The sequence below is a fragment of the Macrobrachium nipponense genome, chromosome 4 (genome assembly GCF_015104395.2).
Source record: "Macrobrachium nipponense isolate FS-2020 chromosome 4, ASM1510439v2, whole genome shotgun sequence".
Taxonomy (NCBI): domain Eukaryota; kingdom Metazoa; phylum Arthropoda; class Malacostraca; order Decapoda; family Palaemonidae; genus Macrobrachium; species Macrobrachium nipponense.
In genome coordinates this window covers 94,383,009-94,405,852 of record NC_061100.1, presented here as the reverse complement: position 1 = coordinate 94,405,852, position 22,844 = coordinate 94,383,009, and the positions used below count along the sequence as shown (strand labels likewise).

Genomic DNA, 22,844 nt, shown 5'->3' with positions numbered 1-22,844 from the left:
CCCCCCTACCCAAAAATAACCTTTTCATACATTCAACTTCCCTGGCAGATATATACTTAGCTATAGACTCCGTCGTCCCCGATAGAAATTCGAATTTCGCGGCACACGCTACAGGTAGGTAGGTCAGGTGATCTACCGGCCTGCCAGCCGGGTGGTGGCAGGAATAGGAACTATTACCTTCTAAGGACAGATTTTTCTCTATCGTTTGGACTGTAAACATACGTTTGCGGTTCCTCCTGATTTGATTTTCGTGTTTCATCGCCCATCGATCTTCTGGGCTGTCTTTTGCAGGGAAGTACTGGGTCTTTGGTTCGGCATACGCTTTTATTAACTTTTAATGAATTTCGCTTCGAAATTTCGAAGAAAATACTAATTGAAACTACCGAAATTATCGGTAGACACTCACATAGTTTGCAATAAAGGGAATTATTAATATTTATTCATTATTACATGTAATAAAGGTTACAACTTTATTGAGGAAATATTAAACTTTAATTTCCTACTTTAGGAAGTCAGAAAAGCATATAACTAGATACGCTTACTTTATAAGCTTTAATAGCGTTTGTGCTAACGAGCAGTTAGAGTATTAGCCAGTACTAGTAGTTGTTGCATCCTCATCACTTCTTACTCCACAGGAAACTACAAATTTATATATGCAAATTTGAAGATAATGGATTAGCTCAAAAGCGAGCTCTAAAAAGGTAAGAAGTGAATATAGTGTTCCCCATTGAAGTGGAACGGGTGCGTCTGATCGGCCTCTTGTCCCCCTCGCTCCCAGACCTAGACCTCTTCCAAGCTCCCAGGCCCAGAGGAGAAGGAATGTCGACAGTCGTACGGAGGTTACGGAGAATCCCCACCGATCAGGCGTCCCCTCGGCTAGACTCTGTTATAACGTCCCAGACTGCCAAGTTCGCCATTGGAAAGGCGTCCTAAAATAGTGGAGGGTGCGTTGCCGATCGGTCTCTGTCTCGCTCCCAGACCTAGACCTCTTCCAAGCTCCCAGGCCCAGAGGAGAAGGAATGTCGACAGTCGTACGGAGGTTACGGAGAATCCCCACCGGTCAGGCGTCCCCTCGGCAGAATCTGTAGCGTCCCAGACTGCCAAGGATCGCCATTGGAAAGGCATCCTAAAAGAGTGCTTTTCGTCTTCCGATTCGTTTCCTCGAAGAAGTGGATGGAATTCCGACGAACTGTCGTGTCCGTTCAAGAGGAGTTGGAAAGCTCCGACGTTGGACTCGAGCCCGGAACGTTTCCCGGACGATTCTCCCTACGAGAGGAAAAGAGCCAAGAGGACAATATCTCTATCTCCTACGCCTTCCAGAGTGCATTCTCCTATTCATGGCAAAGAAAAGGAAGAAACTGCGACGGACTTCCTACTTAAAATGCAGGAACAAATTTCCTCTTTAGTAGGAGTATTGAGAAAAGACCTTCCGAGGAGAAAGGACGATTTTCTTCCTGTTAAGAGATCTCGTCCTACGGGCGTTCTGGACTCCAGACTTATCTCCTCTACTCCTCGTACGAGTACAGAGGCGAATAAAGAAAGAAGGACGAACTCATAGGATTGAGACGCAACATACGGACAATGACGAAGAGTCCGAGTCGGACAGAACCACCCAGGCGCTCGGCGCCAGAATTGGACCACTCGGACAGGAAAAAGTGTCCTACGCGGACGGCTCCAACCAGACACCATTCGCCAGACGCGGACAGCCCGGACAGGCGGATATTTCCTATGCGGACAACTGTGTCCAAGCGACTCGTGCCGATTGCGGACAACCTTGACAAGGCTGACAGCCTGGATTGGACAAAACGTCGTGCGCAGGCAACTCCGTCCGGGCGACAGGCGCCAGAAGCGGACAAGACGGACAGGCAGAGGTGTCGTACTGGAATGACACCAGCCAAGCGCCAAGTTCCATAGGTGGACAGCTCGGACAGACGACACGGTCCGAGACGGACAGATACGTCCAAGCGCATTGAACAAACCGGACTTTCGGCAACGGTTAAGCACCAAGCGCCAAGATCTTCCTCAAAAGAATCTACGGAGAAAATCAACCAGGAAGCGTCTCTTTATGATTTGGACCAGGAGCGGATTTCTCTGGACAGAGACGAAAGGTGCCGCACAGGCGGCCGTCGTCCTGTTCACGATATGTCCGTTCGGGTGGAAATCTGCCTCAAGACCACAGCTGCTCTCCTGAGAAGAATGCAATATGTTGCACAGGCGGCCGTCATTCTTGTCAGGACGATCTTAGCTGATGATAGAGTTTTTTCTCAGGATCGTTTGCAAATTAAACAAGATTTGTACGAGCTCTCATTCATTGATTAGAGGCTCTTCCAAATAATAGAGGCATAGATAGAATACGGCCTTATATCCAAGAGAATAAAAATTTGATTTTGATTTTCTCTTCGATCCTAGAGTTTTCATTGCGATCTCTTTCGACTAATACTAATTCGTGTTTATTGATGAAAAGAACGAAGAGGGCAAGATTTCCTTTTCTCTCTCTGGATCGGAGAGGAAAGAATGTAGTAGCAAGACTTGCTGTATACGACTACTGAATGACAAATCATATACCCATACCAGAGTTGCCTTTGTGGTTCGCTACGGAATTATCTATATCCTTACAGGTTTTTTCCTGGTAAGGACTTCGCTTAAAAGGTTTGTTACGACAATACCTACTCAGCTTCGGTATTTAACAAAGGTTGTTTGGCTTAAATTTGCATTATTAAGAGCTTCCTTAGGCTCGAGAATAATTGTATTATATTCCTTCATTGAATGAAGTAACTGGCAACTCATGATGAATGCAGTCAGGCAGCGAGCGAGACTGCCGGGCTGTCATTCTAAGGCCCAATACTGAATACAGTACCATCCGGTTCTCGGTCATGATTAGTCGATTACATCTCTCTCCAACGGGATCGAATGGTTAACCGTATATCCCCCCACAATCATGGACTTAGTCTCGAATGGAGGAGATAGTTAAGCTAACACAAATAAAATATTGTCTGCCTTTTGCTAATAAGCTTTCAATAAGAAAGATATTATAACCTTTCAATGCTGTTTACCGTAGGTAACATTATTAAAGGATTCTAAGCAGTAGAACATTATATTATATAATGCTCTCATGCTTACGAAAGCATGGCTTATTAGAATACATGCTTAGTGAGAAGATGGATGTCGTAGAGAATTCACTTTAAGACTACGGTATGGTCAAGTCTTTCGAGAAACGCACACAACCTTTTTAGAATCGGATATTGCTCAAGAGAAGATGGATGAGTGTGATGGGAAACATTCTCTTCGTGGCAGAAATGGTTTCCCTGAATGGACTATACTTCGTATATAAGAGTTTTTTCCTACTAAGAACGGAATTAACATGTGAAAGGAGGTCGGGTACCATAAAGGCACAGATGTTCTGACACATAACATAAAGAGAATTAGAAGAAAGCGCCAGCCTGGCGCAAAGCGCTAGAAGCGCCAACCTGGCGCAATGCGCCAGAAGCGCCAGCCTGGCGCAAAATTGCGCCAGAAGCGCCAGCCTAGCGCAAAATTGCGCCAGAAGCGCCAGCCTGGCGCAATGGGCCAAGAGCACCATCCAAGATATTTTCTCGTTTTAGCGAGTTATTAACCTTAAGAATCCAGTAGCCTCTCGGACAGCAGGCTCGGTAACGGCAAGAATCGTTCCTGATTTCGTTACCCTTTTTATCACTTAGGCCAATTCCACGACTCTCTCATATCGCAAAGAGCATCGAGAATCTCTTTTTTTTCGCTCCTGTTCGCGTTAAAAAAGAGAACCTATTTGGAAAACAGACAGGGAACGTAACGATCCTTAAGAGGTTCGATGCAAGATATTTCATGTCCGTGAGAACCTTCTCGATTGACGATAATAACTGTTAACGTATGTCTAACATTTATTGGAAAGAGTTGTGAGAACCTGCGGAAAGTCTTCTTCATAGATCTCTTAGCAAGGTAGAAGACGAACAGGCTTCCTATAGAATGCTTCCTTTTCCTCGAACCAAGAGAGGTAGCAATATACGCCATCTTTATTTTATAGAAAGGGGAATATACTATAGTCTTTTTTTCCCCTAAATATAAATATAAATATAAATTCTTTACAGAATTTAAGATAAAGGGCGTCAAAGAAAGAGAGGATAATACTTTATGCCTCATTTTGGCTTCAGAGAGGTTGGATTCACAGAGGTCACGTTCTTCTCACAGCATGTTTTTGGAAGTCTTTTCCAAGAGAGTCTGGATATTCTATCAGCATCTATTATTAAATGGACCTTAACAACCTCTCCACTCTGAGTCTGTCTGCATGCAGACTGACCAGAAGTGGACATAAATGAGAGGATTTTTCAAGGTAGATGACAATAGTCATGGTCTAGACATAGAATTGCTGCAGATCGTGCTAGAGGGAATGAGGAAACTGTCCTCTTCCGATACCTCTGTGAACCACATAGCGGTTTTTTCTTCCCTTTCAGAGGGAAGAATCACCTTTATATATATCTGCTATCAAAGAACGCAGTAAAAGGCTATACTCTGTCTCTACAAAGGGAATTGGAGATAGCAGAGGATTAAGATCTTCGGGATCTTATACGATATATACCTTAATATGACAAGAGTAGGATATCATGTACTTCTAATGGGATCTTTTTGTGGCCACAAGATTCCAGTTCCGACAAGATGGAACTGCTCCTCATCAAACTTCTTTGAGAAATTTTTATGAGGGAATTCTTTGTTTCTCTGGGTCCTAAACGACCAAGAAGACAAGTGAATTTTTTGAGCATTGGAATCTCGCATCAGATTCTATGGAGACTAGACAATGGGTTCTTCCAGCATAGTACGTCTGGCAAAAGAACTGAAACCCCCTATTCCTGATTCAATGTTTTCAGATAGAGGTTTCGTTGTCCAGGCAGAGTACTTACGTTTCATCTACAGTAGAATGGTTCAAACGTTTTGCCTACAGAGTCTTTGGTATGCGATGACGGCTCGAAATGCTTCCCAGAAGGTGTTCAGAGGGATACAATAAAGAGCTAGAAATCAGGAGTACTCCCAATTTCAGCTCGGAGTCTCCTTCGACTTCCAGGCTTCTTCCCTTCCTTCGGGCAAGGATAGGGAAGATTCTGCAACGAGACACCCCTTCAACATGTAAGAAGAGATCTCGTGAGCACGGAAGTATTCAAGAAGGACCCTCCTCGGAGGAAGACTCTTATCTCTCGTACGGTTAGATATCCTATCGTCTACTGGATGTAGCTGATTACAATCACCTCCCCTTACCGGAGAGACCAAAAGCTCAAAGTGAAAGAATTTCTTCCACCCTTCTCCAGTCTCCTGATAAACGATTGTGGATGTTAAGGACTTTCGGACAATGTAGCGCCAATCAGGCGCCAAAATACCAGAACAGGCGTAAAGACGCCAGAGGAAGACAGTCCAAATAAACACTGTCATTGTCTGATGAGGAGAAGGAGCGTGCCTCCAGCCTGGCGCAGATGCGCTAGAGGCAAATAAATCGGAAAAAGTGTCCGATGTGGGCATCGCCAGTTTCCTCGAGACTCTTTAACAAGCTCGAAGCTCCAGCAAGTGGGGAGAAGTCAGCGAGGCTCCAGGCAGGCGCAAGGCGCTAGCCAGGCGCCAGGCAAGCAACATGCGCCAGCCAAGCGCGAGGCGTCAGACAGGCGCGAGGCGCCAGCCAGGCGCGAGGCGCCAGCCAGGCGCGAGGCGCCAGCCAGGCGCGAGGCGCCAGCCAGGCGCGAGACGCCAGCCAGGCACAAGCCAGGCTCTAGGCTTCATCCAGAAGAGATCAATTTCAAAGAAAGCCCTGGTCTTCTTTGGAACAGTGTGATCTCTAAAGCACTTCTTAAGTAACTTGATGATTCCTTCAAACAGCTGAAAATTAAAAGCGCTTGAAGTGCGAGCTTTTAACAATTCTTGTTCTTTCCATAACAATATGTCGTGAGAGACATATTAGCTGTAATTTACGGGAGATGCAACTCTGTGTTGTCTTCTCTTTGCACGAAGGAGGTCAAGTTGACCTATGAGAGATCCTTCTCTCTTGGTTACGTGTCTACGGATACGTTGCTGGGATAGGGAGCCGACACTGATCCTTAACTAGTGAGTTAAAAAATTTTATTTTAACATAAGTATACTATTTTCTTTGGGTTATTTGAAATGAGTTTGGGGATAGCTCTTTTCAAATTAAGCACAAACCCTCGTGTTAGGATCAGGTGATCGGGATCGGTGTTGTGCTCCTTAATTATGCCAGTAGGCATAGGTGTTTTGTCATGTAAGTGGATAGGACCCCTTTGACAAATAACCATTAGATTCTGTCAAGTAAGTGGATAAGACCCCATTGACAGATCTACAAGAACTCTTAGCCATAGGTCACATCCTCGCTGAGGCTCTTGAGACGAAGCAGATTCCTAGCAATAGCTAGGAGGTCAACCCTTCGTCTAAACACATAGGAACCAAGGTTTTATTTATTTATTACCTACAACGTATGTTGTTTACCTGTCTAATCAGTAATTAGCTGTCTCTTACCCACCGCCAAAGGTGCCAATCAGCTAAGTATATATCTGACAGGGAAGTTGAATGTATGAAAATGATATTGTTATTGTACAATAAAGTTTCATACATACTTACCTGGCAGATATATACGATTGAATGGCCCACCCAGCCTCCCCTCAGGAGACAGGTGGAAGAGAAAAATCTGTCCTTAGAAGGTAATAGTTCCTATTCCTGCCACCCAGCGGCAGGCCGGTAGATCACCTGACCTACCTACCTGTAGCGTGTGCCGCGAAATTCGAATTTCTATCGGGGACGACGGAGTCTATAGCTAAGTATATATCTGCCAGGTAAGTATGTATGAAACTTTATTGTACAATAACAATATCATTTTTCCACCTGTGGTCCCCAATAATTATACATTATAGAATGGGTCTAGTATCTCTAAAACTACTCCTAGCCAACTAAATTACCACAGAAATGAGCATAGAGAAATATTCAAAACACACACAGTAAAACATAGGAAAATCATATTATCAACTCTAGAATCAGACTTTGTAGCAGTACCCTGTCATGGGAGATGTTAGAACATATAGTCGTCGTTTCATAAGTTTTGTATTTTCCCTCCAACAAAATCTCTACTTTTTCACTGTAATCCCCATGATAGTAGGATATAAGGGGTTCCATCATCTTGAAAGTATTTACCTGTTACTGAAGTGAATACAGAAATGTATGAAACACATTAAAAAGGGCAATAAAGGGACAAGAGGTAAAAGTCTGTGCCAAATGAACAGTGGCAATAAACGTAAGCCAGCTTTTTGAAGCAAATGACTTAATTCCAAAACCCAACAAAAGATTCAGTTTATGCACCCAAATTTCCTGGTGAAATTGACAAAAGATGTTCCAAGTATGTTAACTGTCCTTACACTCTGTGCTCTGGGACAAACAAAATCTAATTAGGAGTGTTACTCCCTTGACTATGGTAGTTGACACTAATGGTAGTTGATTATTCTCTTGAATTTGCTGCCCCTAACGAGGAAGGAATATTGATTCTGTACCCCCATTCAGCTTTACTCATCATTGTTGACTCCTGCCCTTTTTGAGCACTTGTCAGTAAGTCAGCCCGAGATGTATTTTTGAAATGTGGATTTCTTACCTTTGCTGTTAAGTCAGCATTTGAGATATGACTTTATTCCTGAGCTGTAGGGTTTCTCCATCATAATTCTGATTTGGTAGTTTGAATTCAGGAATTGGCCAACCTTGCTAAAGCCATGATATTGAGGAATTAGTTTAGTATTACAGTAGTTTGTAATGGGTTTTTACTGTACTTATCTACATTGCTTCATTATTTTGTGGCGTTTTGCTTAAATGTCTTGTGCTTGGTTGAACTTTTGTCTGTGTTGTTTTGAGCCCTTTTCTAATGTTGGAGAGTTTTAACATTGGTCGTGAGGATTTTAAATCTCTTACTATGTATCTGTAGGGGGTAATAATTTAACTTCTACAAGAGAGCATACATTTAAATTGTACAACTTCTGTTTGAAAGAGCAAACTTGTCTATTTCTATGGCACTCGTGAGGTATACGGTAGTATAAATTTTTTATGTTGATATCCTCTGCCCATCTAGTTTACTCTGAGGGCACTTTTATATCCAGGAGTAATTGTAAAGCACTGTCTAGCTGGTTATAGTCCTTCCTGTTAAAATTGCATTCCACATATTGACGTGACCTGTTGTCTTTTGAATGTTTTAGGTTGTGGCGTAATTGAGGGGGAAAGCATCTTTTTCTTAGGGGGCAGCAGAATGGATCACCACAAGGTATGAGAGTCGTGGCTAGAGTAGTGTGTTTTAAGTAGTAATATACCTGTCAAAACTCACTCTAGTAAAATAACTCATCATTTGAGGAACTGTGTTTTGAATTGCTTGTAGACCAAGATGTTTTGTCCTAGTCACTTATTAAAACAATGTGTTTGACTACTTACCTTGAATGTTAATTCGTACTTGATACCTTGAATGTTAATTCGTACTTGATATCCACATGTATAACGTATTAAACAAATCAGTTGCCGTCTTATGTACATTGCTTGGTTTTAACGTGGTTGTAACTAACTTTAAGTAGGGATAGCCTTTTTCATGTGATGTCCTAATGTCATTGTTATTCCTGTGAGGATACAAACCTTTGTTTTTTTATATGGAACATACCTTCAACAGAAGCTGGTCCAGTTGAGGCTTGGTAACAAGGTTAACCTTTGGCAGGTAGGTGAGGAGTAGGAGTCCATGCCAGCTTTCCTGACTGACAAACCCACTTTTTCTTCAGCTGGCACTTAGCCAAGACATCTGTGCTCCTCTTGTCAGGGAACCTTGCTTCAGCAACCTGGTTCTTTATACGATTCTTGCATAAAATATACAGGTTTGCCATATTTTAATGACTAAAGTATGGTTTTTACAGATATTAACATGTCTTTCCAGCAATATTCTCAGTTAGTATGCTAGAAAAACATTTTCAAGAGAGAATCTTACTTTCTTCTTCTGCAGGGGTACATTTTGTGTGAACTTCTCTTGAGGAACACCACCGTTACTTTCCTCTACCACCTCAGGTTTTGGACCACTGGAGAGGGTTTGAAAAGGATGAGAGTCATCTCCATGGGGATATCCTTCAGAAAATCTTGACTGACTGACAAGTGCTACATCTTTTTCATTGGAGATATTTTAGGAGGTGACCTCGCTACATCAACCCCTCCTTCATTCTTGTCTTCTTCCTTTAATGGGTGTGGCCTGTTGCCCAGCTTCCTCACAATATTCCGAAGGACCAGTACTACTGATTTCCTCTATATCCAACCCATGCTTGGGAAGTATTCTTAGAATAGGGAAGTATTATGTGCGCCTTGTCTGACTCATAGGATGGTTTTTTGGTGTACACACCTTATCCCTTCTGTCATGGTTGTCAAACCCATGGAACGACGTGTTTCTCTTTTAACAGTTTGTAGGTGGTTGCCAGGGCCTTCTTCTGTCTGTGTAGGGTGAACTGGAAATTCTCCCTTGAAGGGTCTTTGGGTTAAGCCAAGGCCCTCTCCCTCTAGTTCATGCTTCATCTCAAACCGTTCAGCTTCTTCAGCTATTCCCTCAGGCCTTCCATTCCCATCATCTTTAGATTTCATCTTTGTTTGGAATATTGAGTAGCTGTGCTTTCTGTCTCTAGATTGGAGACAGCACAAGATGAAGGTCTGAAAGGTGCCCCTCTGCAAGGCTAAGGAATCTTCTTATGGACACCTCTCCTCCTCAAGGGATTATGATAATCACTGGGGTGTCTTTAGAAACAAGTGTGTGGTTGTTAAAAGTGGATCAATTCATAAATTTGATTGTGACCATTCCCCAGCTTGTGGCTGGTCGTTCATTCAGTTTTCACAAGAAAGGAGGACCTAACAGGACTCTTCCCATTGTTTTTGTGCTGCTAAGATGTTCCTGAACAATTATACATCACTTGTAACTACTGATCTTGCTGGTTCTCAGTAACGACCTAGTACTTGGTTCATCCAGCATGATACCACTACTGGGGGATCCATTCATTCTGTCATGTGGCATAGCTGCTTTCCTGTGGACATTCACAATCTTGCAGCCAAGTATTGTTGCCGAGTTTATGAGTGAAGGTTAAACTATTGATCACTCTCGGTATCTTTCTATGTCTTCTGGTAGTAACTTGGTGCCTCGGACTATCTGTCTGTGATACTTGTCACTATCCTTTGAACAGGTATATCCTTTGAACAGGTATAGGGTCATGTCAGGCTGAGTTGGAGAAGTCTTTCCATGGGGTCATAGGGCTTAGCTGTGCTCATGATGGCTTCAGAGAAGCAGTGATTTGCGCTCTCTGTCACCTGGTGTCCTCCATTGAGTACACCTCAAATTTTGCCTAATATTAAACTCCAATGACTGCCCAGGATGATTGTGTGAAGGGTATGTTTGGGGAGGTTAATTGCCTGATCTCTGAATCAGAATTTTTCTCTGGTTTTTCTAAGCTGCTTCGTCTGCCTCTTCTGGTTGTATTATAGTTATATTCTCTGTTGCTGATAGGACTTTCATAGATTGGGATCCTCGTTTCTAGTGTGATCTCTTTAGAGTCAGTGTATTACGGTACTATTCTAACTCCTTAATGGATGCTGTACCTACCTCAGACTTACAGCTGAGCAGAAGCTCTTCTACTTCAGTTGGTTATGGCTGGTTACTGAATTTTATTTAGGAGGAAAATTATTCACTTCCCATATAATTTGTACTCTGAAATTTCCTGTGGTTAGCCTTCTTTCATTTCCCATGGAGCTCAATTTTCTTATTTTTGTACAAGTAACTTACCCAGCAGATATACACTTAGCTATAGACTCGGTCGTCCCGACAGAATTTCAAAACTCGCGGCACACGCGACAGGTAGGTCAGGTGATCCACCATTCCCGCCGCTGGGTGGCGGGGTCTGGAACTATTCCCGTTTTCTAAGCCATAATTTCTCTGTCGGTTGAACGGACAACACCTATTGTTGTCGTTCCTCCATCTTGGATTTCAACTCGTTTGCCGAGAATTTGGATTGGTTTTTTGGTGACGTATTCTGTTTTTTCTCTGGCTTGGCATACGCTTATTGTGGACTGTTTTTCGACTTTGGTTTTGACTACTCTTTCACGATGTCTGACGCTAAGGCTTCACCTATGTTTAGAGTTTGCAGTAGGGAAGACTGTAAGGTTAGGCTGCCTAAATCGGCATTGGATCCTCATAGTATTTGCGCTAAATGCAGGGAGAATGAATGTTCTTTTATTAACACCTGTGTGGAATGCGAGAACCTTACGGAAGCTTGAATGGAAGGAATTATCATCATATGTTAGGAAGCTTGAGAGAGATAGAGTGAGAAAGGCTTCAGCTAGGTCATCTAGTAGATCTTGCTCCTTAGAACAAGAAATTAACTCTCCATCTAACAATTTTCCCTTAGCCTCAGCTGCTTCTCCCTGTTCTGAATCCAAAGATTCTTCGTCAGAGAGGGAAAATGTAAAAGCTTCAATTAAGAAACTTCAAGCTCAGCTACGAGCTCTAAACCAAGGTAAGAGTGGTGATAGTGACTTGTGCAGTGTCCCAGTGCAGTGGAGGGGGCGTCTGACCGGTTCCTCATTGCTCCTAGGCCTAGACCTCTTCCAAACTCCCAGGACCAGGGGAGGAGGAATGTCGAAAGCCGCAGGGAGGATGCAGAACATCCCCAACGGTCAGGCTTCCCTTCGGCAGATCCTGTTGTTAAGTCCCAGGCTGCCTCGGATTGCCGCAGAAAAGGCGTCCTAAAGGAGTGTTTTTCGGCCTCAGACTCTTCCTCTCCTAATCGAGGATGGAGTTCGGCCTTCCGTTCGCCGGCCCTTTTTTTGAAGAGATCCTGGAAGGTGCCTAAAGGAGACGCGGCTGACTCCAGCCCAGAGCGTTTTCCCGAGGATTGGCCTTCGGGACCTAAGAAGACTAGACAAGAGGAGCCTGCTCTTCAGGATCCGACCAAGAAGTTTTTGGTTAATCTGCAAGAGCAGTTAGCTTCGCTCGTAGGCTCTTTTGCTAAGGACTCTACAAGGAGGAAGGATGTCTCGCTCCCTGTTAAGAGTTCCGCTAAGCGTCCTTCTTCGTATAGGAGAGAACTCTCACGATCTCCAGGGCGTTTATCGCCTTCGTCGAGAGACTCGTCGGATAGGAGTTGTTCTCCTGAGAGAAGAGCCCTTTCGCCCTATAGGCTGTCTTCCCCGAAGCGCCCTCTTAGACACAGCGAATCGAGCAGAAGTCTCGATCGGTTTAGGTGCAAGGAACCGGAAAACCGATTTAGGTATCAGGATCCCTTGGGTCTTCAGGACCAGGAGCCAGATAGGCGCAAAGAGGCAGCAAGACGCAAGAAAGGGCGTCAAGAGCCTCTTAGAACGCAGGATTCAGGACGTCAGGATTCTGCTAGAAGGCAGGAATCAGGACGCTATGAGCCAGGACGCCATGAGTCAGGGCGCCAGGAGTCAGGGCGCCAGGAGTCAGGGCGCCAGGAGTTAGGACGCCAGAAAACAGGACGCCAGGAGTACGTTAGGCGTCAAGTGTTAGGGCGCCAAGAGCCTGTTAAGCGTCAGGAATCAGGACGCGGGGATCTTTTCAAGCGCCCTGAATCAGGACGCCAGGAGCCTAGCAAGCGCCACGAACCCGACGAACCTAGACAACAAGAGTCTAGTAGGTACCCAAGAGTGTTGCCGGAACGGACAGGGAGCCTCAACTCTTCGTATAGGAGTGCTAATGTTCCGCGCTCCCCTTCTCGGCAAGGAGTTCTTCTCCCGGGAAGAGCCGATCACTCCAAAACGATCTCCTTCTGTAGATCAGTTGGACCAGGTATCGGAAGACGAAGAGCCTGTAAGATTGTAGCAGTTTCGGACTACAAGAGACTTTCTCTTTTGCTGCTAAAGGAGTTCGGAGACTCCCTTCATCCTGCGGACCCTCCTTCACCAGGATCGTTGATGTCCAGCACTAAAGCTCTCAAATCGTCTTCCTTCGTTAAGATGCGCCCCGCTCTTTGTATGAAAAAGGCATTGAAAACTTTTTCAGAGTGGTTGACTTCCAGAAGGGAAGCGGGCAAGACAGTTTTTTCCTGCCCTCCTTCCAAGTTAACAGGCAAACCAGGAAGGTGGTACGAGACCAAAGAGCCGATGGGGTTAGGTCTGCCTTCTTCCGCGGATGCGGATTTTGCTTCCTTAGTGGACTCTGCTAGGAGGAAGTCGTTGCTGTCTGCTAAGGCGATTTGGGGCATGTGTGAGCTGGACCACCTTCTAAAGGGCCTCTTTAAAACCCTAGAAGTATTCAACTTTATGGACTGGGCTTTAGGAGCATTAGCGAAGAGAGCTCAGGACACGGACTTTGTTTTCCATGGAGGAACTGTCGAGCGTCCTGGCTTGCCTGGACAGAGCGGTCATGGACGGTTCTGTGGAAGTTGCCTCTCTTTTTGGAACGGGAGTATTGAAGAAGAGATCTGTCTTTAGCTCTTTCTTAGCAAGAGCAGTATCACCCTTGCAAAGGACATCTCTTCTTTTTGCTCCTTTATCCCCGCACTTTTTCCACAAGAGACGGTTAGAGAGGTTTCGAAATCTCTTACGGAGAAGGCAACTCAAGATCTCCTCACGCACTCAGCCAAGAAGTTTAGGCCGGCAGTGCCTATAGAGAAGAAAGAGAGACCCTCTTTTGTTCAGCCCTTTCGAGGGGCCTCCTCTTCTAGAGCCCCTCTTAGAGGTAGAAGACCAGAGAGAAAGAGTAGACCATCTAGAAGGTCCTTCGGGAAGTCTAGATGAAACAGCAAGTCCTCCAGACGAAAGTAGGCGCCAGGCTACTCCACTTTGCCAAAGTCTGGGCGCAGAAGGGAGCGGACTCCTGGTCCTCTCTATCCTGAAAAAAAGGATACTTGATCCCCCTTCAGGGAAAATCCTCCCTTGACGACAACTCAAGGGAGTTGACCGCAAGATACTCGGATCCGGTCCGAAAGCTTGCTATGTTGCAAGCAGTGGAACAGATGATTTCCAAGGAAGCGGTAGAACTGGTTCAAGATCTCCAGTCTCCAGGATTCTACAATCGGCTATTCCTGGTACCGAAAGCATCGGGGGGATGGAGACCAGTTCTAGACGTCAGTGCCCTGAATTTCTTTGTCTTGAAGAAGAAATTTTCAATGGAGACGTCTTCCTCTGTTCTATCTGCTCTTCGTCCAGGGGACTGGATGGTGTCCCTGGACCTTCAGGATGCGTATTTCCATGTGCCAATTTCATCCGGCAGCAAGGAAGTATCTGAGGTTCATGTTCCAAGGGAAAGTGTTCCAGTTCCGAGCGATGTGCTTCGGACTTTCGACTGCCCCTTCAAGTCTTTACGGACATCATGAAGGAATGTAGCTTATTGGCTACATCTGGAAGGGATCAGGATCTTGTTATATCTGGACGATTGGCTAATAAGAGCCCAATCGGAGAAGAAAAAAATGTCTGGAGGACCTTTTAGTTACTCTAAAGTTGACAAAGTCCTTAGGACTTTTAGTAAATCACGAGAAATCCATGCTGACTCCCCAGCAAAGTATTGTCTATCTGGGGATTCAGATGGATTCTCGGGATTTTCTAGCGTATCCTTCGCAGGAAAGGAGAGAACGCTGCCTAGAAAAGGTGTCAGTCTTCTTAAGGAAAGAACATTGTTCCGCGAGGGAATGGATGAGCTTGCTGGGGACCCTCTCCTCGATGGAACAGTTCGTTTCCTTAAAGGAAGACTTCACCTACGACCCCCTCCCTTACAATTTTTATTTTTATCTGAAGGAGAAGTGGGATTGGAAGTCCAACAATCTGGGAGAGACTTTTCCAATCTCGAAACGGATCAAGGAGAATATCCGTTGGTGGTTAGATCCACAGAAACTAAGCAAAGGAATCTCCCTTCGCTTACAGAACCCCGCGCCTAGCGTTGTTTTGCAGACGCCTCAGATTCAGGGTGGGGAGCGACCCTAGGTTTCGCAAGAAGTGTCAGGCATTTGGGAAGGAGAACAAGTGTCCTGGCACATCAACAAGAAAGAGCTAACAGCCATTCATCTAGCTTTGGTTCATTTCGAGGGAACAGGTCTCAGGTCTGGGGATTCAGATTCACTCGGACAACACACAGCCCTCGCTTATATAAAGAAGCAAGGGGGGACGCATCCTTTTCCCTGTACGAATCAGCAAAGGATCTGCTGATTTGGGCACAGGAAAGGAAGATCTCTCTCCTCACAAGGTTTGTGCAGGGAGAGAAAAATGTCCGGGCAGATCTGTTAAGCAGAAAAGAACAAGTCCTACCCACGGAATGGACTCTCAATCCTCAGATTTGCCAACAACTTTGGCATCTGTGGGGAAGGCCCAATATAGACCTGTTCGCGACCAACAAGAATCACAGTTAGAAACCTATTGCTCCCCGATCTCGGATCCTCAAGCAGTAGCAGTAGACAGCTTTCTGCTAGATTGGACGGGCTTGGACGCTTACGCCTTCCCTCCTTTCAAGATAGTAGGAGAAGTATTGAGGAAGTTCGCTTGCTCGGAAGGAACAAGAATGACCCTCATCGCTCCCTTTTGGCCGGCTCTCGATTGGTTCACAGAGGTGCTGGAGTGGTTAGTGGATTTTCCAAGATCGCTTCCACTAAGGAACGATCTTCTCAAACAACCCCACTTCGACAGGTTTCACAAAAACCTCCCCGCTCTAAGTCTGACCGCCTTCAGACTGTCGAAGGACTTGTCAGAGCAAGGGGCTTTTCACGAGAAGTGGCGAAGGCTATTGCAAGAGCCAGAAGAGTCTCCACTTCTAAAGTATATCAGTCGAAGTGGGAGTTGTTTAGAAGATGGTGTAAGGAAAAGAGAAAATATCCTCCTCAGTACCTCTGTAACTGAAATCGCAGAATTTTCTCCTATATTTGAGAAAAGACTGTAACCTGGCAGTTTCAACAGTGAAGGGTTTACAGAAGTATGCTTGCCTCAGTTTTTCGACATAGAGGAATAGATCTGACAAACAATAAAGATCTTCATGACCTTATAAGGTCTTTTGAGACCACGAAAGAACATGTAATCAAGAAGCCTAGCTGGAACTTGGATGTGGTCCTCAAGTTCCTAATGTCGGAAAAATTTGTACCGTCTCACGCAGCTTCGTTTAGGACTTAACAAGAAAGTCTTTATTCCTTTTTGCGTTAGCAAAACAGCCAAGAGAGTGAGCGAGTTGCAAGCTTTGGAAGGTAAAGTGGGGGTTTAAGAAAGATTCAGCGATTTGCTCCTTTCAACCATTTTTCTAGCGAAAAATGAAAATCCCTCAAAGCCTTGGCCAAGAAGCTTTGAGATAAAAGGAATATCTTCATTAACAGGGAGAGAACTAGAAAGGACTTTGTGTCCAGTCAGGGCACTCAAGTTCTACCTGGAGAAGAAGAAGTTGCTGAAAAGGTACAGAAGAAAGTCTTTGGTGCTCTGTAAGAGATCCGAAAGAGCGATTTCTAAGAACGCCCTTACATTCTTCATAAAAGATGTAATAAGGGAAGCTCACCTTAAATGCGAAGAAGAGCATTTCAAGGTTCTCAGAGTGAGAGCTCATGAAGTGAGAGCCATAGCTACGTCGATGGCATTTCACAAAACATGGTCGCTTCAGGCTCTTATAGAGTCAACATTTTGGAGATGTAATTCGGTGTTCGCCTCGAATTACCTAAGAGATGTTAAAATTTCGTACGAAAAGTGCTTTGCTCTGGGAGCGTATGTTTCGGCGAATTCAGTGCTGGGAGAAGGGGCTGAGGCTAATCCTTCCTATTTAGTTTAAGGCTTAAATTACTGTTTATTGGTGGTTGTTTTTATTGGTTAATTGTCAGAGGGAATAGGGACCCTCTTACAATTCATAGATTGTAACAAGACTAACATGGTCAGGTGATCGGGATTGGCTTCAGTGCTCTTTGTGATTTGTTTAATAACCTTAACTCTGTCATGTAAGAGGGCGAGTCTCCATTGATATGACAAAAGGTCAAGGCTCTACCATGTAAGTGGGTCAGCCCCCATTGGTACGATCCAGTGTAGGCTCTGTCGCGTAAGCGGGCTAGCCCCCATTGACACGATCCAAAGAGTTATTCAACCATAGGTTCATTCCTCGTTGAAACTCTTGAGGCAAGCAGACTCATCGACAGTAGTCATGAAGTCTTCAGCCCAATAAGGTAGGAACTATGGATTATGTTATCCAAGAACATAGGTTGTTTTTTCCCTGTTTTTTTAATGTATTTAGTTTAAGTATTATTTTGTTTTTAGCTGTCTCTTGCCCGCCACCAAGGGTGCCAATCAGCTAAGTATATATCTGCTGGGTAAGTTACTTGTACAAAAATGATATTGTTAAGATACAATAAAGTTTTGTACATACTTACCTGGCAGATATATACTATTAATGGCCCACCCAGCCTCCCCTCAGGAGACAGGTGGAAGAGAAATTATGGCTTAGAAAACGGGAATAGTTCCAGACCCCGCCCCACCCAGCGGCGGGAATGGTGGATCACCTGACCTACTGTGGCGTGTGCCGCGAGTTTTAGTTGAAATTCTTTGGCAGGACGGACCGAGTCTATAGCTAAGTATAATATCTGCCAGGTAAGTATGTACAAAACTTTATTGTATCTTAACAATATCATTTTTCTGATATCTTAGTTACCTCGCATAGTAGTCTCTCCTGCGACAATGCCATCTTTAAAGTTGAACATTCTTCTAGAGGTAGCAGCTCCAGTTTGCTTGGCTCCACTGTAGTCTTTTTTGTGGTAATTTTTCTCTGGACATACTGGCCACATCAGCTTGAATGCAGTTGGACAGTATGTCATGGTTCCTTTAGTTCAGTCTTCCATTTGACTCCGACTACCACTCTTGTCGTCCCCCTATGAGGCATGGGTTTGGATCAGTCACCATATCTGTGGGAGGCCTCTGCTCAGTTCTTCCACGGGGATTGAGCCTTGAACAATTAAAGTTTTATGAATGCAACTTACCAAGTAGTTACAGAGCTAGTTTCTAAAACTGTCGGCAGCTAGAATTTTTGAAATTCGCTGAAGCGCTAGTTTGTTTTGGTCAGGTGATACCCCCCCCCCCACTATCGAGGGAGTGAGGAACCAACACCGTCCGAAAATCAGTTGTTTCTGCCGGCTGGTACAGTCAACACAGTTTCAGTAGTCAGCAGAATTTTTGGAATTCTTTGCCATTGCTCATTGTTGGAGTTATTTGGTGAAGTACTCTGAATATTGGAAGTTTTGTTTTTGGTGATAGCTATTTAGGAATTGAAATAGTTTTAAATATTTTTGCACCGAAATTCACTGGTTTTGAATTGGTCTACATAATGTCAGACACTAGTTCATCTGGGATTAGGTATTGTAGTAAAGGCTGCAATACTAGGATCGCTAAAGGGGCGGTTCATGATCCACATTCAGTATGCACAGGTTGTAGGGGACAGACTTGTACACCAGATCAAACTTGTGGGGAGTGCATTAATTGGGATCAAAGAACTTGGAAGATCTTGACTAGTTACACGAACAAGTTAGAGAGAGATAAAAAGAGAAATGTGGCTTCTAGAGCTAAAACAAAAAGCTTAATTAGTCAGGAATTGTCTAATGATAATTTGTCTCTTTTTGAACCTTCCCCTCCACCTGTCATTCCCAGTCCTAATCTTGGTTCTCTCACACCCGTACCCAATGCTGTGGCCAGTTTAGAGGCAAGAGTCGAACAGAAATTTTCGATCATGCTCCAAGCAATGGAGAAATTAGGAGCGTCCGTGAAAACCCTAATGGACAAGGTAAGTGGTGAAGTGAGTGCAAGTGTAAGTGTGGTGGAGGAGGTGGCTGTTCGGCCCACTGATTCTCCTAGGCAAAGGTCCCTGTCAAACTCCCCAGAACCTGGGAGGAGGCATACTGGTAGCCCAAGGGAGGTTAGTGGGGTCTGTCCACGAGCAGTCACCCCCTCAGGCGATTCTGTTGACAAATCCCAGATTGCAACGGAGTGCCATTGGAAAGGCGTCTCTAAAGGAGTACCGCTGTCGTCTAGTGCTTCCAGCTCCGGGAAGTCCTCTCCCAGGCGCCAGTGGCGATTCCATGACGAGTCCCTTCCATTGAAAAGGAGGGCTCGTAAGTTGTCTCCCTCTCCAGTCCCCTGTAAAAAGGCTAGTCCTTTACGGAAAGAACAGCCTTCGTGTAGTTTTTGGGACTCTCCAGAGAGATTCTCTCAGGATACGGCAGGAGAGGGACGTCTTAGTGAGAGGATCACATCAGTTTGGGGAAGAATGGGAAGCAAGAGGGGCGGAACCTTGGATCGTAAAGGTTTTAAGAGAATGATATGATATTCCATTCAAGAGAGAGCCACCATTATCAGGCTCTCCGACAGCTTTGATAGCTTACTCAGAAAATTCAAAGAAGTTCATCGCCCTTTCGGAAGAGGTTTTATCTCTTTTGCAAAAGAATGCAATAGAGTTAGGAGAGGAGCCACTAACACCAGGGTTTTACAATCGTTTGTTCATTGTTCCCAAGTCATCAGGGGGATGGAGACCCATATTAGACGTAAGCACTCTGGACCTTTATGTGCAAAAGACAAAGTTCAAGATGGAGACGAATCAGTTTGTCCTTTCATCAATCCGTCAAGGGGATTGGATGATCTGCATCGATATGGAGGACGCATATTTTCACATCCCAATACACCAAAACTCAGAAGTTTCTGCGTTTTGTCTTCAGGGACAAAATATACCAGTTCAAAGCACTGTGTTTCAGTCTTTCGACCACACCACAAGTGTTTACCCGAGTGCTAGCTCCCATTGCGAAATGGTTACATCTAGTTGGGATAAGGATATCCCTTTACCTGGACGATTGGCTTCTCCAGTCACAAACAAAGGAGAGGTGCATGGAGGACCTTTAGAAAACCCTGACATTAGCTCAGGATCTAGGACTGTTAATAAACAGACGAAAGTCGCAGTTACTCCCCAGTCAGGAATTAGTCTTATTTGGGGATGAGGATCAACTCAGTGAGTTTTCGGGCTTTTTCATCCCCACAAAGAATCGAGTCATGCCTACAGAAGGTAGAGAAATTTCTAGTTCTCCAGGAATGCTCTGCAAAGGAATGGATGAATCTTTTGGGCACTTTATCCTCAATAGAACAGTTTGTGACACCAGGGAGACTGCATATGAGGAACCTACAGTTCTTCCTCAGAGTGAATTGGAACAGAAAGAAGTTTCCAGACTTTTTTGTGTTCCCTATCACACAGGAAGTAAAGGAGGACCTGCAATTGTGGAAGTTAAGAGAGTTGCAGAAGGGAGATCCCTCCTCCCGCAGAGCCCCAACCTAGTGTTCTTTTCAGGTGCATCAGATCAAGGTTGGGGAGTGATTCTGGGGGAAAAGGAAGTATCAGGCATTTGGAATGCAGAACAAAAACAGTGGCATATAAATCGGAAGGAACTGATTGCCATCCACTGAGGATTGATGAAGTTTGCGGACGAAGTTCACAACAAAGTAGTGGCGATACACTCGGACAGCACGACAGCGTTCTCCTACATAAAGAAACAAGGAGGGACACACTCGTTTTCTCTTTGCGAGATGGCAAGGAGCCTGCTGTTATGGGCGAATTGGGATCATACCATTTTAATTCTGAGGTTCGTTCAGGGAAAACTCAAATGTTCTTTCGGACAAACAGAGCCGCAGGAGGCAAGTACTTCACACGGAATGGATGATGAACCCAGTGGTATGCCTCGAATTGTGGAAACTCTGGGGGAAACCTATGATAGATCTGTTTGCCACAGCAAGAAACCATCGTCTCCCCCTTTACTGTTCACCAGCCCCAGACCCGAAAGCATGGTCGACAGATGCGATGCTTTTGGACTGGTCGAAACAATGGACTTGTAGCGCTTTGTTTTCCTCCTATTCAAGATGGGTGAGAGAAAGATGTTCGTCAAATACCAAAGTTCGGAAAGTGCATCACGTTTCGATGACTCATTGCTCCATTCTGGCCAGCGCAGGAATGGTTTCCATATCTTTTAGATCTAGTGGATTGGCCAAGGTTACTTCCTCAGAGAACAGATCTATTCAGACAACCTATTCTCTTGTCCATGGCACTTCAGGAGGTTCCATCAAGGACTATCCACTCTGTCTCTTACTGCTTACGGACTGTCCAATAACTCTTTTGAGCAAAGGGGTTTTCAAGACAAGCGGCGAGAGCTATTGTGCAGTGCAGAAGGGAATCTTCAAGTATAGTCTATCAGGCAAAGTGGGCTGTGTTTAGAGCCTGGTGCAAAGAGCATCATGTTTCATCTTCTAAAACAACTATAGCAGAAATAGCAGATTTTCTTTTATAATTGAGAACAGATAGGAATCTGTCTACTGCGACTTCAAAGGCTATAAGGCGATGTTGGGATCTGTTTTCAAGCACACAGGATTGGAAGTGTTGTCGAATAGAGATCTTGCAGATCTCATTACGTCCTTCGATATAGAAAAACCCTAAGGTTCGAAGATATTATCTTGGAACCTAGATGTAGTACGTAAGTGGCTGCCGGAAACTCCGTGTGAGCCGTTGCAAAGAGCATCATTGAGAGATTTGATGAGAAAGACCTTATTCCTAGTAGTCCTGTCTACAGCTAAAAGAGTGAGTGAAATAAATGCCATGGACAAGAGAATAGGCTTTGCACAGGGTAATGCAGTTTGCGCACTAACCTTGGGGTTTTTGGCAAAAAACAAGATCCCGTTCAAACCGTGGCCTCGTTCGTTCAGTATCACAAACCTCACGGACTTGGTAGGACCGGAAGAAGAGGAGTTACTCTGCCCGGTCAGAGCTCTGAAATGTTATTTACATAGGACAGAGAAAATAAGGGGCCCGTCCGATTGTTTATAGTGTTCAGTAAGGAATCCGCCGCACCCGATGTCTAAAAACGCCCTGGTGTTCTTCTTACGTAGCGTAATTGTAGATGCTCATTCACAAGTGAAAGAAACTGACCTTAATAAACTTAAAGTGAAAGCTCACGAGGTAAGAGCAGTGGCAACCCCTCTCTCGTTTAAACACAATCTCTCTTTGGACTCTATTATTTAAGCAACGTATTGGAAATGTAAATCAGTGTTCGCCTCGCATTACTTGCGTGATATTGAACGAGGTTGTAGAGTTGGGTATGAATTTTATGGTTATGGTTGAGGTGATATGTTTTTTACTCTGGTAACATTTGGTTAATTTGATACTGCGTCCTGGACAGGGTCATCCTTTGGTTGACCATACTAGCCACAGACATTCCTTAGCTGCATGGGTCCCACTGTTTAGAGGACGAGCCATGGCTATACCGCCACGTCCCTATGAGTTAAGACGAGCAACTTCTAGAGGCACTAATCAACTGTTCAGCTCTCTTAACAGGTAAGGAACCAACAAGCATCTGCATGGATTCTAGCAATAAATATATATTTTGTATTTATTAAATTTTAAAAGTTATGAGCATATCCATGGATTCCACCTCCTACAATGTGGGATTCAGCTATGTAACTACACTTGGTAAGTTGCATACATAAAAATGACTTTTTTGTGATAAAATAAGATTTTATGTATACTTACTAAGTAGTTACATGATCAAAGCCCCCCCTCCTCCCCTCACATGGGTAATAGGGCATAAGCAACTAATTTTCAGATGGTGTTGGTTCCTCACTCCCCCAATAGTGGGCGGGGGGTATCACATGACCAAAACAAACTAGCACTTCCGCGAATTTCCAAAAATTCTAGCTGCCAACGGTTTTAGAAACTAGCTATTTAACTACTTGGTAAGTATACATAAAATCTTATTTTATCATAAAAAAGTCATTTTTATACGTTATGCATCTCTTCAGGAGCTTTCATGAAGTTGTAA

General features: G+C 44.4%; 1 protein-coding gene across 2 annotated transcripts in view; it reads left to right on the top strand.

The window, feature by feature from the left end:
* The window catches only part of LOC135211035 (NADH-cytochrome b5 reductase 3-like), a 113,274-nt gene that overhangs the window by 38,739 nt on the left and 51,691 nt on the right, over nucleotides 1–22,844 (top strand). The window contains exon 2 of one of the 2 annotated variants that reach the window (XM_064244071.1): nucleotides 8,235–8,299. The exons of the other annotated variant lie outside the window; for it this stretch is intronic. Within the exon in view, the coding sequence (XP_064100141.1) occupies nucleotides 8,285–8,299 (15 nt within the window). The 5' untranslated portion in view covers nucleotides 8,235–8,284. The remainder of the gene's footprint in view (nucleotides 1–8,234; nucleotides 8,300–22,844) is intronic. 2 annotated transcript variants of the gene reach the window in all.